The sequence below is a fragment of the Ursus arctos genome, unplaced genomic scaffold (genome assembly GCF_023065955.2).
Source record: "Ursus arctos isolate Adak ecotype North America unplaced genomic scaffold, UrsArc2.0 scaffold_5, whole genome shotgun sequence".
NCBI classification, from domain to species: domain Eukaryota; kingdom Metazoa; phylum Chordata; class Mammalia; order Carnivora; family Ursidae; genus Ursus; species Ursus arctos.
The window spans coordinates 38,597,249-38,611,715 of NW_026623067.1; the positions used below are offsets into that span (position 1 = coordinate 38,597,249).

General features: G+C 50.9%; 1 protein-coding gene across 21 annotated transcripts in view; it reads left to right on the forward strand.

Moving 5' to 3' along the window:
* Positions 1–13,587, forward strand: part of LOC113255376 (protocadherin gamma-C5) — a 169,513-nt gene extending 155,926 nt beyond the window's left edge. For all 21 annotated transcript variants that reach the window (XM_048221025.2, XM_048221026.2, XM_057307211.1 and 18 more), the window contains exons 3-4: positions 6,449–6,537; positions 11,573–13,587. In XM_048221025.2, the coding sequence (XP_048076982.1) occupies positions 6,449–6,537; positions 11,573–11,799 (316 nt within the window). In that variant the 3' untranslated portion in view covers positions 11,800–13,587. The remainder of the gene's footprint in view (positions 1–6,448; positions 6,538–11,572) is intronic.
* Positions 13,588–14,467: the final 880 nt, after the last annotated feature.

Consider the following 14,467-nt stretch of genomic DNA (forward strand, 5'->3'; position numbering starts at 1 on the left):
CTTATGTGTTGGGCATCTACTATGAGCCAGGCCCTTTTCTAAACACTGTCCTACAAGAATGAACAAGCAGACATCTTTGAACTCATAGACTTCCAGAGCAGCAGGTGAGACAGAAAAGTGACAACAAATCACACTAAAAAAATGTCTAGTTACAAATCATAGTAAGTTCTGAGAAGAAGAGGGTCATGTGAATGTAGAGAAAGCCTCCAGGTGGGAGCTGAGGTGGTGAGAAGCACGGGGCAGCTTGTGGCCCCTGTACCCCCACCCCAGACCGTACTGGCCCTGTAATGGAATTCACTGCTGCACCTGGGAGGCCCACAGACTGCTTGTGATGTGCCCCCTGGGTTGAGCACCTTACCCCTGGCCCAAGTCCCTTTTCATCGAATGAGAGACTTGGTGGCCTGAAATACACATAGGAGCTCTTGGGGAGATGTAGGAGAAGGCTCCCTTCCGTAGTTAACTTGAGGGGGATGGGACGCACATTTCTGTTGGAGTTCCAAAATGGCCCAGATGCAATAAACATTAAGGTCTCAGTCCAGCAACTGCAGCTTTCCTCCTTCATTCATTCCATAGTTAGTAAGCACCTCCTGGAGGCCAGGTCGTATTCTAGGTGTAGGAGGTAATAAAATAGGCCTGTTCCCTGTCCTCGAGGAGTTTACTGTATGTTGAGTGAGACACATATTAACCAAAAATAAAAAATAAATGTAAGATTGCAGTTATCCCACGTGCTAGGAAGAGCAGACCTGGTGGTGAGAGCATCGGATAGGGATTTGACCTGGTCGGGGAGCAGGAGGACATCTATGAGGAAATGAGGTGTTGCTGAGATCTGAAGGCTAAGTATGAATTAACCAGCTGAAGGAGGGAGGGAAGAGCATATGCAAAGGCCTTGTGGTAAAGCATCTCAGGGTCAGCAGACTGGACTGACGGGGAATTCTTTCTTTGCTGCCATTCTGATGAGTAAATTGGAGTGAGAGGATGAAGAGGGAGATTTCTCTTATTCAGTCTAACTCTGGTTCCGGCCCTCCACACCTTCTCTGTTCCACTCCATTCCTACCATCTCGACTACTGGCACACCGGCTTCAGAGCAGGGCTGCTGTTGAGTTCTCCAGTAAACCTAGTTCAAGTTAGCACTGGGTCACATTACCTAGACCAAAGGGAGAAAGACAAGTTGTGAAGTCCCTGCTTGCCAGGTGCTCCTCCTTCCAGCCAGTATCCCTTCTCGAGTCACCCTTCTGGCTTCTTATCTCAGCAGCTGTTACCTCAAGCGCTGAACCCAGCAAACCACTGGTCCCTTCTCAGGCTGTGACCCAGGCCCCACCCTGCAGCTGTTCCCATCTCTCCACAGAGGAGAGAGTCTCCACTTAGCTTCTCCTGGTCTCCACTCTGTTCTCCCTTGATGGCTCCACCCTACCCTTAGATTCCCCGTCCTCAGAGAGACCTTCGTCCTGCTCCCCCTCAGTTTAGGCCGTCACTCTGTGGGCAAGTAGTGACTTATTTTTTGCTGCTTATAAAAAAATACACGCTCGTTATAGAAGCATGAGAAATAGAGGAAAAATTTAAAAGAGAAAGCACTCTAATTTCACACTCCAGAGAGCCCCCAACTAACAATTTTTGAATATGAAAATTTTCAAATCTGTACGGAAGTAGAATGGTACAGTGAACCTCTGATCCCACTCTCTAGCTCCAACTAATGCCCTACTTTGTTTCACTTGGGTCTCCACCCTGTTACCCCCTGGAATTATTTTGAAACAGATCTCAGCCTTCATATCATTTCATCTGAGTCTTCACTGTCTGACAGTTCTTTTTTTTAACATGTAAGCACTCATAATAATATTAATAAACTAATAATATGTTAATACTAAATATATTGATAAGCTACTATCAGATATCCAGTCTATATTGACATTTCCCCAATTATATGTCTGTCTATTAACTCATTTGTGCACTTATCCAAATTAAGGCCCACATTTTACATTTGGTTGAGTGTCTCAGATCTGTTGAGCTCTTTAATATTTTCATATATGTATTTCTAAACTTTCTTCTTTGTGCCCTCAAACAACATGCACAGGTGTTTTTTCTTTTTTTAAAATCTGATTCACTGAAATAAATTGTTCACAAACTTGTTCACAGAATATTAAGAACTCTTACTCTCAATGATGTGGTATATTTCTCACCATTTTTTCCCCCTAGTAATTGAGTTCCATCAGCATTATCATCTGTTTGTGTTCTCTTTGCTGTATACCATGAGAATTTCCCCATGGCAGGAAAAAAATTTTCAGAAGTTAATTGTTGCCTAGTAGCCCCCTCATATGGACATATGATGTTTATTTTATTTTATTTTATTTTAAGATTTTATTTGAGAGAGAGAACAAGCAGGGGGAGCAGCAGAGGGAGAGGGAGAAGCAGGCTCCCTGCTGAGCAGGACCCTGGGATCTGAAGGCAGACGCTTAACCGGCTGAGCCACCCAGGTGCCCTATGATGTGCATTTTAAAAAGCTGACAGGCTTTTACGATGTCAAAAAATACGTATGTATTTACTTTTTAACACAGTTAAATCTAGGCTCTTGTCAGAGGTAACTTCCCCAGATTTCTCCCTTTTTGCATCTTGCTGCAGGGAGCGTTTTCCCACAGCCCAGCCTCTGGGACGTTCCCCGCCACACACACCCAGCGCACCGGAATACAGATTCCTTAGGGCGAGAACTGCTTCTCTCAACTCTTAGTCTTAGGCCCTGCCACAGGCTCTGACACATAGTGGATGCTTGGAAAATGGTCAATTAGAGGTAGTCCATCTCCTCCACTTTCATTTTTCACCGTCTCCTAATTCCTGGAAGAGCCCCCTGTCCCCGCTGTGGGCGCTCCAGGGCCTCCGTGGGGAAGCCCAGTGTCGTGTCGTGTAGAAGAGCATGGGCTTCAGAGTCAGGGGGGCCTCTCTCAGGTTGCAGCTCTGCCAGGGGGCAGCTGTGTGGCTTCAGGAGTCTCTCAGCCCCTCTGAGCCCGGGATTCATCTGCTGGAAAAGAGAGAGAATCATAATAACACTTACCTGCAGGTGGTTCTGAGGCTCAAATAGGCGAGCTAACTAAGCTGTAACTAAACTATATATAAACTAAAGATAAATATAAACTGTATATAAACTAAATATATACAACCAAATTATATATATAACTAAACTACATATAATTTAGTCAGCTCAGAACCCAGAGAACAGGAAGCTCTCAGCAAATTGTTCAAGAAGAAGTTTCCCCCCTCCACTTACCTCGTGCCCAGCTTCACAGAGCGGGCAGCCTGCTCACCTTCTTAGCCTCCAGCCTTCAGCCATTGCCCAAGAATCCTCCCCCAGCCCAGCCCATCAGGGTTCCAGACCCATCCCTTCACTCACCTTTATTCCCTCAACACCATTACCCAGTCCCCGCAGGGCATCCTCCTAACCTAGTATCTGACACTGCCGTTGTTCACCCGGAGCCCTTCTCTTTGCTTCCTACCTTTGACCTCGTTCTCCCAACTCTATCCCAGTCCAGCTCTTCAGTTGTGTGTGAGCCCATCTGCCTCAGCCTGTGCCCTCTAGCAGGCCCAGTGACCGCTCAGCAGGGCTGCAGGTAAAGACCCCTGGATTTCCATGGAGACAGAGCTGGCTGAGGCCCCATCACTGGGCTCCTGTCCTCCCAAAGGTACCCTTAACCCTTGGTCCTCGCCCAGGAGCAAGAGCCATCTTTAAATCTTTTAATCCCATCATGACAGCCCCCCACCTTGCCCTGCTTTAAACACCTGAGTGACTTGCTAGAGCTCTTAGGATGAGACCAAAATCTTTAGTATCCATTTCTACATTCTCAGCACCCCACACCGCCTCCCCTTGGGGCAGCCACCCTGGCTTCCCTTAGTCCGCTGAACTGGCCATGCTTTTCCCAGCCTCAGAGGCTTGGGGCATGTTACTCTCTCTGCCTGGAAAGCGTTCTCCCCCAGCGCTACACCCTCTCCTGCATACTTCACTTTACTTCTCCGTTTTTTACTCTGAAATGTTTCAAGCTTACCAAAAAGTTGACTTATCAAAAATAGTGTGATGAACATGCAAATACTGTTTTTACCTAGATTAATCAGTTAATATATTGCACGTTTGCTTTTCTCTCTCTCTCTACACACACACACACACACACACACCCACACACGACACTTTTTTTTCCTGAAACATTTGAGAGTGGCAGACATCATAACATTTGAAAAGCTTCTGTATATAACTCCTAATAGTAGCATTGTCCTACAAACCATAAAAGAATGATCGTTTGAGAAATTAAACATTAGTGCAATAATATATAGTCTAGCAGATATTCATAAATGTTCTTGAAATGTCTTTTAACCTTTTTGGTGGGTTTTGTTTGTTTTTTAAAGTAAGCTCTGCACCCAATGTGGGGCTTGAATTCATGACTGTAAGGTCGCACGCTCTCCCAACTGAGCCAGCTACACCTCTGGTACTTTTTTTCAAATCTAGGATTCAATCAAAGAGCATGAATTGTATTTGCTTGCCATAGCTGTCTCATCTCCTTTAATGTAGAAAAGCCTCTTTACCTTTTTTGTTTTTCACAACAGACATTTTTTAGGGTCCAAGCCAGTTGTCTTTTAAAATGTCCCACAATCTGGATGTGCATTTCCTCACAGTGAAATCAGGTTAACAGTTTTGGTAGGAATACTGCCTGTGCGACACTGTGCACGCTCCCACTGCATTACATGGGAATGATTTCATGTCCTTCTGTCCAGCTGTCAGTGATACTCCCTTTGTTCACTTAGTTAAGTGGTATCTCCAGCTCTCTCCATTACAAAGATATTTTTTAATATTTGACGAATAAGTACCGTGTCAGTGGTATTTGAGATTGTGCAGCAACCTTCCCCTTGTAATATGTTCATCTTCCCTGATGATTGCTGCTTGCAAGGTGGTGATTTTCTGTCATTGCTCCTACTTTGGTTTAGCTGGAATGGTCCTGCACGTCACCTGGAAATGCCTTCCAATTTAAATTCCCTGTCTTCTCACTTCCCTTTTCCTTAGGGAAGCCTGGACTGATTGAGCCCAGAGCCCCTACTAAATCAAGACTTCCCTCTCCACCCTGGTCTTTGTGTTCACGGCACTTGTCACAGTCACAATGAAATAATTGTGTAATTATTTAATGTCAGCCTCTCAATATGGACCGTGAGCAGCATAGAGACAAACTATCTCAGTCATGTTCCCAACTATAACCGCAGTATCTCGCCCAGTGCCTGGTGCACAGTCATTGCTCAGTAAATGTTGGTTGAATAAATGGACACAGAATTTCACCTCTTCTCACTCTGAGAGAGAAATGAGCCTCCTACTTTCCCTCCAACCCTAACTGTTTGATGTGATGGTGTAGAGGTCACACCCTGCAGCTGTGCTCTGATCTAAGCCTTAGACTAAGTTCACCTTGCTGGGGATGGGGAATCCCATATCAGGGGAAGCCATAAGCAAGGACAGAACTTGGAAAAATTGCAAAGCATTTCTTGGCTGTGCTCACCCACCATGACAGAATGCACAGATGTGATCGTGCTCTTGCGCTCACTCGTGTTCACTCTCTTGTGCTCCCTCTCCCTCTCTCTCTGTCTCTCAGGCTTATGCATTCAAGGCCTGCCGGCAGCCACTCCCCTGGTCCCACATCCTTCCCTCATCGTGTGACCTCACTCTCTCCGTGGATTTGTTTCCCATTCATTTGGCGAGAGATATGTGTTGAGGAACTTTGCCAGAGGGTCCCAAGGATCACCTAATAGACTGTGTGTGTGTGTGTGTGTGTGTGTGTGTGTGTGTGTGTGTCAGGGTGCCCCCCCTCAGAAACAGAAATAATGTCATACTTCCAAATTCCAACAAAGCAGGGAAATAGTCACTGTGCGAAAAGTCCGAGTTGGGTTGGAATTCCTTCTGGTCCTTTATAGGTTGGCATTTTTAACAATTATTGAGCACCTCATGTTTTCCTCAGTGCTTGGAGTGTCTGAAGGTGTTAACTAGGTCTTTCGGTCAGAGGCAGGCAGGCCCTGTCTCAGCTACAGCAGCAGGAGCAGGGCCACTGGGGCTGCCACGTGGAGGCACCCGGTCCAGTCCGGGTGGGCTTAGGCATCCCCTCTGACAATTTTTATTCATGTTACCAAAGCAGAGGTTGGAAACTGGCAGTCTGGAGAACAGTATCTGCACTGGATTTGCTGTGAGAGGGAGCTTGAGGAATTAGGGAAGTGCCTCAGAAGAGGTTTTTTTATAGATGGTGCAAGGCAAGCACGTGTGCTCAGCAGAGGGATTTTTTCCAAAGGATTTGCAGACGTTACGTGTTCTGATCCTACTGGCCGTCTTTTGGCATGGGATGGAGACACAGGGTGCTAGATCTGGGTTCCCTGGGAGAGGACGGGAGGGGCGTGGCCTGGGCTGGCCCAGGAAGCCGTATTCACCAGCCCACTCTCTCTGCAGCTCCCAGAATGGCGATGAGACCGGCACGTGGCCCAACAACCAGTTTGACACGGAGATGCTGCAGGCCATGATCCTGGCCTCTGCCAGTGGTGAGTTGTGCCCCTCTGCGTGGGGGGTTTGGGGTGGTCCTGCAGCCGCCGGGCCTCAAGACTGGCCATCCACCTGCATGGCATCTCTGGATCTTTCAGCTGCTCTGAGGGGACTCCTCATTCCTGGCCAAAAGCCAGACTGAGAAACAGCGGGGGGATGCCTAAAGGGGAGCAGAAAAGGAAAGATTTATTGAGGGGGTGTAGGCAGTAGTGTTAAGATGCCAGCTTCAGCAGGGGACAGCATAGGTTGGATCCTCGTTCTGCCACTGTCTTTGGGAATTTGATCCGTTTGCTTACTCTCACTAACTCTTCTTCAGCCAAGAAAATGGAGGCAGTGGTGTCCAGGGCTTGTCATGAGGATAAATGCGATGCAGCCGTGGGCCTGGCACACCCGAGCCTCGCATCCGTGCCAGTGGGTGTGCGAGAATACCCTTGGACCTGGGAGACCCCTTCTCTTTTCTGTTGCCTCCACCTGCAGAGCAGGATTTTGATTTTCCTAGAAGGCTAACAGAAGTGCACGTGCAGCAGAGACCCAGCACTGACTGTTGTCCTGGAAGAGTCAAAAGGGTCCTGAGCAGGGCAACAGAACAACAGAATGATATTAGTACTTAGCAGCGCAGGCCTTGGGGGTAGGCCAACCCGGATTCAAATCCAGGCACCCTTCCTTCTCCTAATGCCCTCTCTGCTGTTCCTTATGGACTGTATGGTGACTAACATAACATAAAAAAAAAAAAAAAAAAATCTGGGCACCCTCACGGAGGGTACTCAGCCCTTGGGGGCCTCAGTGTCACTGACAGATCTTCCTGCGGTGTTGTGAGGGCCAAATGTAAGGCCATAGCACAGGAATGACAGAGTAACGCAGTGGCTAAAATTGATTAATTCTTATCCTTATTGACCCGTAGAAGGCAGAATAATGCCTATTAATAAGGACGAGTTGCAGGAGCAGCAAATCCTAGGCTTCCTTGGAGGCTGTCAGAGGATGAAAGCCCCAGGCTTACCTAGTGGAGTGAAAGGGCTGGCCTCTAGCACATGTGGACGGCTGGTAGAGAACCAGGTCGAATCAGAAGAGTAACCACGAAAATCACACCTGTATACTGTCCCGGGCACATGCATGGCCAACTTGACGGGCCTCACAACAGTTAATCCTCTTACCAGCGCTGCAAGACTGGTCTGTGATTACTTACTTATATTTGACAGATGAGAGAACTGAGAAATCCCTTGCTCCCAGGTCCCCCTTTAGAGCTGCAGATGGGTGATTCTAATGCAGTCCGACTCCCAGGTTCATGCCTTTTCTTCTGCAGTGACCACGTCTGCTTTAGATGCTGCCTAATTTCCCTTTTAGCTGAACAGGAGCAGAGGCTGAACTCCTCTTACTGTCCTGCTTTGCTCCCAGACTAGAGGGGCCAGACACAATACAGGATAACCAGTTAATTTTAATTCATGTAAACAAATAATATTTTCGCATAAGTAGGCCCCAAACATTAGTGCCATTAATCGGGCACCCTGCATTTTTTTTTTGTTTTTTTGTTTTTTTGTTTTAATCTGGCAAGCTTCTCCCAGATGTCTGTGAGGCTGAGTGAAGCCAGGCCCGTGGTAGGTGAAGGGGGAGAGGAAGAGGGAAGTGACAGGGGAGGCCAGCCTTCTGGGACAGAGCTGGCCCAGGTCTTGGGTGGGGGCTGTACTTCTGGAAGAGGCCAGATACTGAGTATGAAAGAGGTAGGCGGGTGGGTCTGGGAGATGCCAAGTCAGGTTCTTGAGGAAAGTGAACAGACAGGTATATTTAGCTGTTGTGGTTTTCAGCGTTAAGGCCAGGAAGCAGGCTTTTTGGCCTGAATCCAGACTTAAAAAACAGAAATGGAATCAGTATTTATGGCCCATGACCTTCCTGGGTCACTGCAGGCAGGCTCCCCTGTCAGGGCTCCACCCCCCTGGCCCACACAGCGGCTGACCTGAGCGTAAGCTTGGGCCTTGGGGAATGGATCCAGAGGGTTGAAGTGGCAGGGTCAGGCCCTACTCTCACTTTCACACCCGCTTCCCTGCCCTGAAGCCAGAGAGGTTCCTGGAGTCCAGCCCAGCCTGGCGCTAGGGGCTGCTGAGGGGGAGTAAGGAAGAAGGAAAGTAAGTACACTTGGGAGGCTTTTTAAATAAACATTTGGGGGGAAGTGCGTTTTCAAGGAGGCTCTGGTTTGTGGTTCAACTGGCCCTAGTCTAGCTTGAACAGGCCTCCTGTCTGGAGGTGCTGTCCCAGCCCTGGTGGGGTGGGAAGGGCAAAGTGGGGGAAGGGGGTTGTGGTGCCAGGAGCTAGAGAGGAGGCCAGTGCTGCTCCCACCTTCAGACCAGAGCTGTTTTGTTTTGTTCGAAGATTTTATTTTTAAGTAATCTCTACACCCAGCCCAGGGCTTGAACTCCCAACCCCAAGATTGGGAGTCACATGCTCCACTGACTGAGCCAGCCAGACACCCCTTTCTTGCTGCTTTTTAAAGAATGTTTCTCAAGGGAATAGAAAAGATCTTGGTCCCTGATCACTGTGTGTGTTGGAGGGGTAGAAGGAGGGGCCATTGTAGACAGTCTACAGTCTACCTTATCCCCCTCATATTTGTAGATAGGGAAACAGAGGCCTGAATCATGCAGGGCCTCTGCCAAGGTCACCCAGTTTTTTTAGTGGCAGAGCTGACCAGAAGGAACTCAAGTGTCAGCCTTTTTTTTTTTTCCTTAGGCTCTGGGTTTGCACATCATCTCCCTTCTCAGTCCAGCCCAACCTCAGTGCCCCCCCCCCCGCCCCCCTCCCCAGGAACTGGGCCAATGTCAGGCCTATGCTTCTGGAGAGAGGTGGCAACAACTGGCTTTGTTGTTTCCACCCCCTTGGGGTGCTCCTTAGAGATCTAGGGTGCCTGCAAGATGTGGGTGGCCCTGGCCTCCCGTTACCCAGTCTGGCCCCTCTTGCCCTTCTGTTCCTGCCTCCCTTCTTCCTGTTTCTCCCCATTTATTTCCCTTTCTTGTGTATGCTCGTGAGAGAGAGACAGTGTGTGTGTGTGTGTGTGTGTGTGTGTGTGTGTGTGTGTCCCTCTCTCTCCCTCTCTCTGGCGCCTCTGAAGTCTCCCCTTTAGCCCCTAAATCACTCTGTAATCCTAGCTCTTTGAAGCCGAATCTGGGCCCCCTCCCCCTTCCTCTCCCTTCCCAGGCTGGATGAGGGATGCTGGAGGGGAGGGTGAGCTTGGCTCCCTCCTGGAGTTAATTAGGGAGAACATCGAAAAGTCAGTGGAATGAAAGGGCTGGGGGAGGGGACTAGCCTAGAGAAAGAAGGAAGTGGGCAGCTGCTCCCTCCCACCCAGCCTATTTCACACATACCCCTCCCACCCAGCCTCTTTCACACATACCCCAAAGCCCTCACATCCTGGGATTTGGGACTTGGAATGGAGGTTGTGGAAACCTGAGCGCTGGAGCAGGAGGGGGGAGGCGGAAGGACTGGGGCTCCTCTCTCCCGTCTCTGTTCCCTTCTCCTCTCCCCTCCCCCTCTGGTGATGGTCTAGAAAATAGTTCCGGTCTGTTTCTCAATCCCTGGTTAGTGTCCCAGGATTAGTCAGCCTCTCCGGCTTTAGTCACCCTCTCTACCCACTCCCAGGGTCCAGGGTGGAGTAAAGGGAGGCCGGGAGCAGAGCTCTTCTGCCAGCTGGGCTGGGAATTCCTGGGGCTTTTACCCTCCCGCTGCCAGAGGAGTCCAGCAGAAACCCTGGTGAACTCCGTCTAAGGCGTGGAAACTCCTGGGTTTCCCTGCCGGCCCAGTCAGGCAGCCTGTGGAGTCAAGTCGCGAAGTCGCTCACCCAGCGTGTGGTGGTGCGGGTGGGGGCAGCCGCACCTCGGGGCGCACCTCGCACGTGCCTGGGTGCTGCACAAAAACCCAGTGAGGTAAGCGATTCTGTGCTTCTCTATCTTCAGTGTGCATCAGAATCACTTGGAAATCTTGTTAAAATGCAGATTCTGAGTCTCCGTTTCCAGCAAGCGCCCAGGGTAATGCAGAGCGGGAGCCCCATTTGTATTTCCCTAGACCCCGTTTCTTTGCACGGTGGGAAGCTGGGCAGTGTCGCCCAGCTCGAATGCTCTGAGCCTGTGTCTGCCGCGTACCTGAGCTGTCTGCTCCCAGGGTCCTGTGCTTAGCCTCCTAGAGCACTGCTCAGCCCAGTGGTCTGTCCCACTCTGCTCTCCACAGAGCGACGGGGTCCCCGCTGCTAAGGATAGTGGTGACTCTGCCCGACAGTGATGCTTAGATACACTCAGCCACCCCGCCGGCTATGGCTTTGCGTTAGTGTTTTACTTTCTCTAAGCCTTGCTTTCCTCATCTGTGAAGTGGGGACACATACCACCTATCTCGCTGGGTTGTCCTATGGAGGGGAAAGCCATCATGCCCGTGTATCTCTGGCAGAGTGCCTGGCGCCCAGTAGCTGTCAGCGGCTGGTACTATTCTGAACGGAAGGCCCAGGACTGTCCTCCTCCCCACACTACCCGCAGAACTGCTCACTACCCACGTCTCGGGCACTGGCCTGAGGATAGAAGGACCTACAGGTCCTGGTTGCTGCCTTCCAGGAGCCCATGATCTGGTGTGGCCACCAGAGGGGCTCCCTTGAGAGGGGTTAGGGCAAGGATTTGAGAGCTTTTAACTCAGCCCTGAGAAAAGTAACAGCTAGCGTGTTTTAAGCCCTTACTGTGCAATAGGCACTCTTCTAGGTGCTTTAACCTTCGTTAGCCTTAACTGAAACCTGAAGAGTAGATGCTTCTTTTAACCAGTTTCACAGATCAGAAAACTGAAGAGACATAGGGGAGTTTATGTAGACTTGCCCCAAATCAGTTAGTAGGTAAGAGAGCTGGGAATCAAATATAGGCTGTCTCCCATCTGCCTCTTGTGAATAGAGAGGACATTCCCGGGGCTCAGCGGGATCAGGACCAGGTGCTTTGCAGGCCTTCATTAACTGGTTGTGCTCAACAGAGTGACCATTGGGGACCCAGAGTTTAGCTCCTGACCTTCCTCTGTCTCTTGCAGAAGCTGCTGATGGGAGCTCCACCCTGGGAGGGGGCGCTGGCACCATGGGCTTAAGTGCCCGCTACGGGCCTCAGTTTACCCTGCAGCACGTGCCCGACTACCGCCAGAACGTCTACATCCCGGGCAGCAACGCCACACTGACCAACGCGGCCGGCAAGCGAGATGGCAAGGCCCCTGCAGGTGGCAACGGCAACAAGAAGAAGTCAGGCAAAAAGGAGAAGAAGTAATGTGGAGGCCAGGCCTGGAGCCACAGGACAGCTTCCCTCCCCAACCAGCCCAGTCTCTCCTTACCTGTACCCAGGCCTCGGATTTTCAGGGCTCACCCCCAGGATACTGGTAGGGATCCAGGCCATGCTCCCTTTGGGAAACAGAAACAAGTGCCCAGTCAACACCCCCTCTCTGCCCCCAAGGGATTGAATATGCAAAGGGAGTTCTGCTGGGAACCCCCATCTAATCCATTGCTGTGCCCATGGGGGTAGTGGGGTTCGTGTAGACACCATTTATCACACCCCCTTTAGTTACAGCTGAACTTTGCCATCTTCCAAATTTAATCAGGCCCATCTACCACCCCCTGCCTCCCTCCTACCCATCCCACCCCACCCCACTCCCTCATCAGCCCCTCTTTCTTGAGTAAGGTGGTTGGGGTGTTGAGGGTACCTGGTGACCTAAAAAGGCTCATAGTTCTGAGGAGTTGGAAGGGCATCATAACCTGTAGGCCTCTCCAATTCTCAGACTCTCCCCCCCCCCCCCAAAGCATGGTTTGGTGCCAGTTCTTTCATCTCCTTCCAGAGCCTGAGACTAAGCTCAAGTTTTGGGAGACATGGTCACCATTCCCATGGTACTGATGCTTGCTGGATTTAGGGAGGGCACTTTGCTACCATGCCTTTTCCCAAAGGCCTCGGGACCAGTCTTTTGTTCTGTTTTTCATTGTTTGATGTTCCCACTGCATGCTGTGACTTCCCCCTCCCCAAACAAGAGACTCCATTGCATGTTCCAAGACAGTATGGGGTGGTAAGATAAAGAAGGGAAGGGTGTGGATGTGGGGGATGGATAAAGCTTGACTTACTGGTTATCAGGGTCTTGTAGAAGGCTCTGTATGTCCCCAGGGTACTGGCCGGATCCCCAGTTCCAGCCATAAACCAAGTACCAGGCTGGACCCTCATTTACCACATAAAGGCAGTAAACTTTGGGCTGAGCTTTTAGCATGAATGGATTTCAGCTGGCATTACAGCCAAAGGAAGGTTTGAGGACGTTTAGGACCAGGTCGCCTGGAGAGGTCAGAGGGCCCTCTGTGGGTGCTGGGTACTCCAGAGGTGCCACTGGTAGAAGAATAAGTGTGGCCCCAGCAGCAGGGGAGGGTCAGCTGGGCCATTCTTGGTCCTTGGGTTGGGGAGGCATGGAGCTAGAGCTGGGACCAAGTGGACAGGAAGTTTCAGCCCCGGATCAGGGCTTCTCCACAGGGCCCCCGCCCTCCCCAAGCCTCTGTTCCTTCATTTTGCCAGGTGCCATTTCTTCTCTGTGAAGGCCACTGCCCAGCCCCCCCCCGTCTGCCCCCTAGTGGCCAGAGCCTGGTTAAAGTCCCCCAGTGCCTCCTTGTGCATAGACCTTTCTCTGCCCACCCCCATCTGCCCTCCCCCGCCCCAGTCCCGTACCTCCAGCGGGGCTGCGCAAGAACCCCACCCCAGCCCTAACAGTAGCGTAGAGCCCCCTTCCTCTTTCGGCTGGTGTAGAATAGCCAATAGTGTAGTGCGGTGTGCTTTTCCGTGGTGGCGGGTGGGCGGAGGCTCCGCGCAGCCGTCTGTCCTTGAATCTGCCTGCGGCGGCCCGTGCTGTGTTTTGTGCTGTGTCCACGCGCTGCGGCGACCCCTCCCCTGTACTGACTCCTATAAGTGCTTCTCTTGCATAGTCACGTAGCTTCCCCACCCACTCCCTTTCCTGTGTCTCACGCAAGTTTTATACTCTAATATTTATATGGCTTTTTTCTTTGAAAAAAAATTAAAAGGTTTCTTCTGAAAGGTTGAACGGTTCTGTGTCAGGGATGGAGGCTCCTGTCGTGTGTGGGTGAAGTGGCGAGCTAAGCGGCGTGTGCTGGAAGAAGGGCGGGATCGCGGGGCGATTGTGTTTGCATCTTGGTCTTGTGTCATTGCCCGTGAGGCTGTGTCTGTCAGATGTGGCTGTGTATGCTTGCAGTACTGTTGTGCAAACGTAACAGCGTACAGCTGACCGTGATCGTGCTTGTGGATCGGTATACCGTTGTGTGTACTCGGCTTCTGGGTCTGTTGTGGGGGCGGGGGCTTCGGAGCGCCGCGAGGCGGTGTGTGGCGTTTGGATGCTGGCGCTGTCTCCCTGACGGTTCTAGGCGCCAGTCTCCAGGCAGAAGAGGACACTGGAGCGGGGGCGGGAGTGCGTTGGCGCCGGCTGGAAATCGGGTGGTGGACATTTCCTTAGTTTCCGCCTCTTCTCTGCTAAAATTAACATCCGCGAGTGCCCTTGTGGGCTTTTCCGGAGGAGGGTGGATTCTCCTTTGCCCATTCCCCTCCACCCCCGCTGCCTAGTGAGTTTGGGAACACGGTGGGAGTGGGAGGGCATGCCGGAGGCGCTTCTCCAAAGGCCCAGTCTATAATAGCCTGGGCCTCAGTTTACCCATCTGGAATTCACCTTACTACTCGCTGCAGCAAAGCCAAGGAAATTGGAACGCGCATTCCTGTTTCTCGGGAGGGGCCGTGGTGTCAAGGGGATTGAAAAGTGTGTAATGAGATTGCCCGAAGACCCAGATCGTCCTCCCTCCTTCCCTCCCCCCCCCCCCCCCCCCGCTTTTCCATTCCCTCTTCAGTTAGCCGTCCTCCCCTCCCCTCCTCCTCTGCCTGCTTCCTTGAAGCACAGTGGGATTCGAGG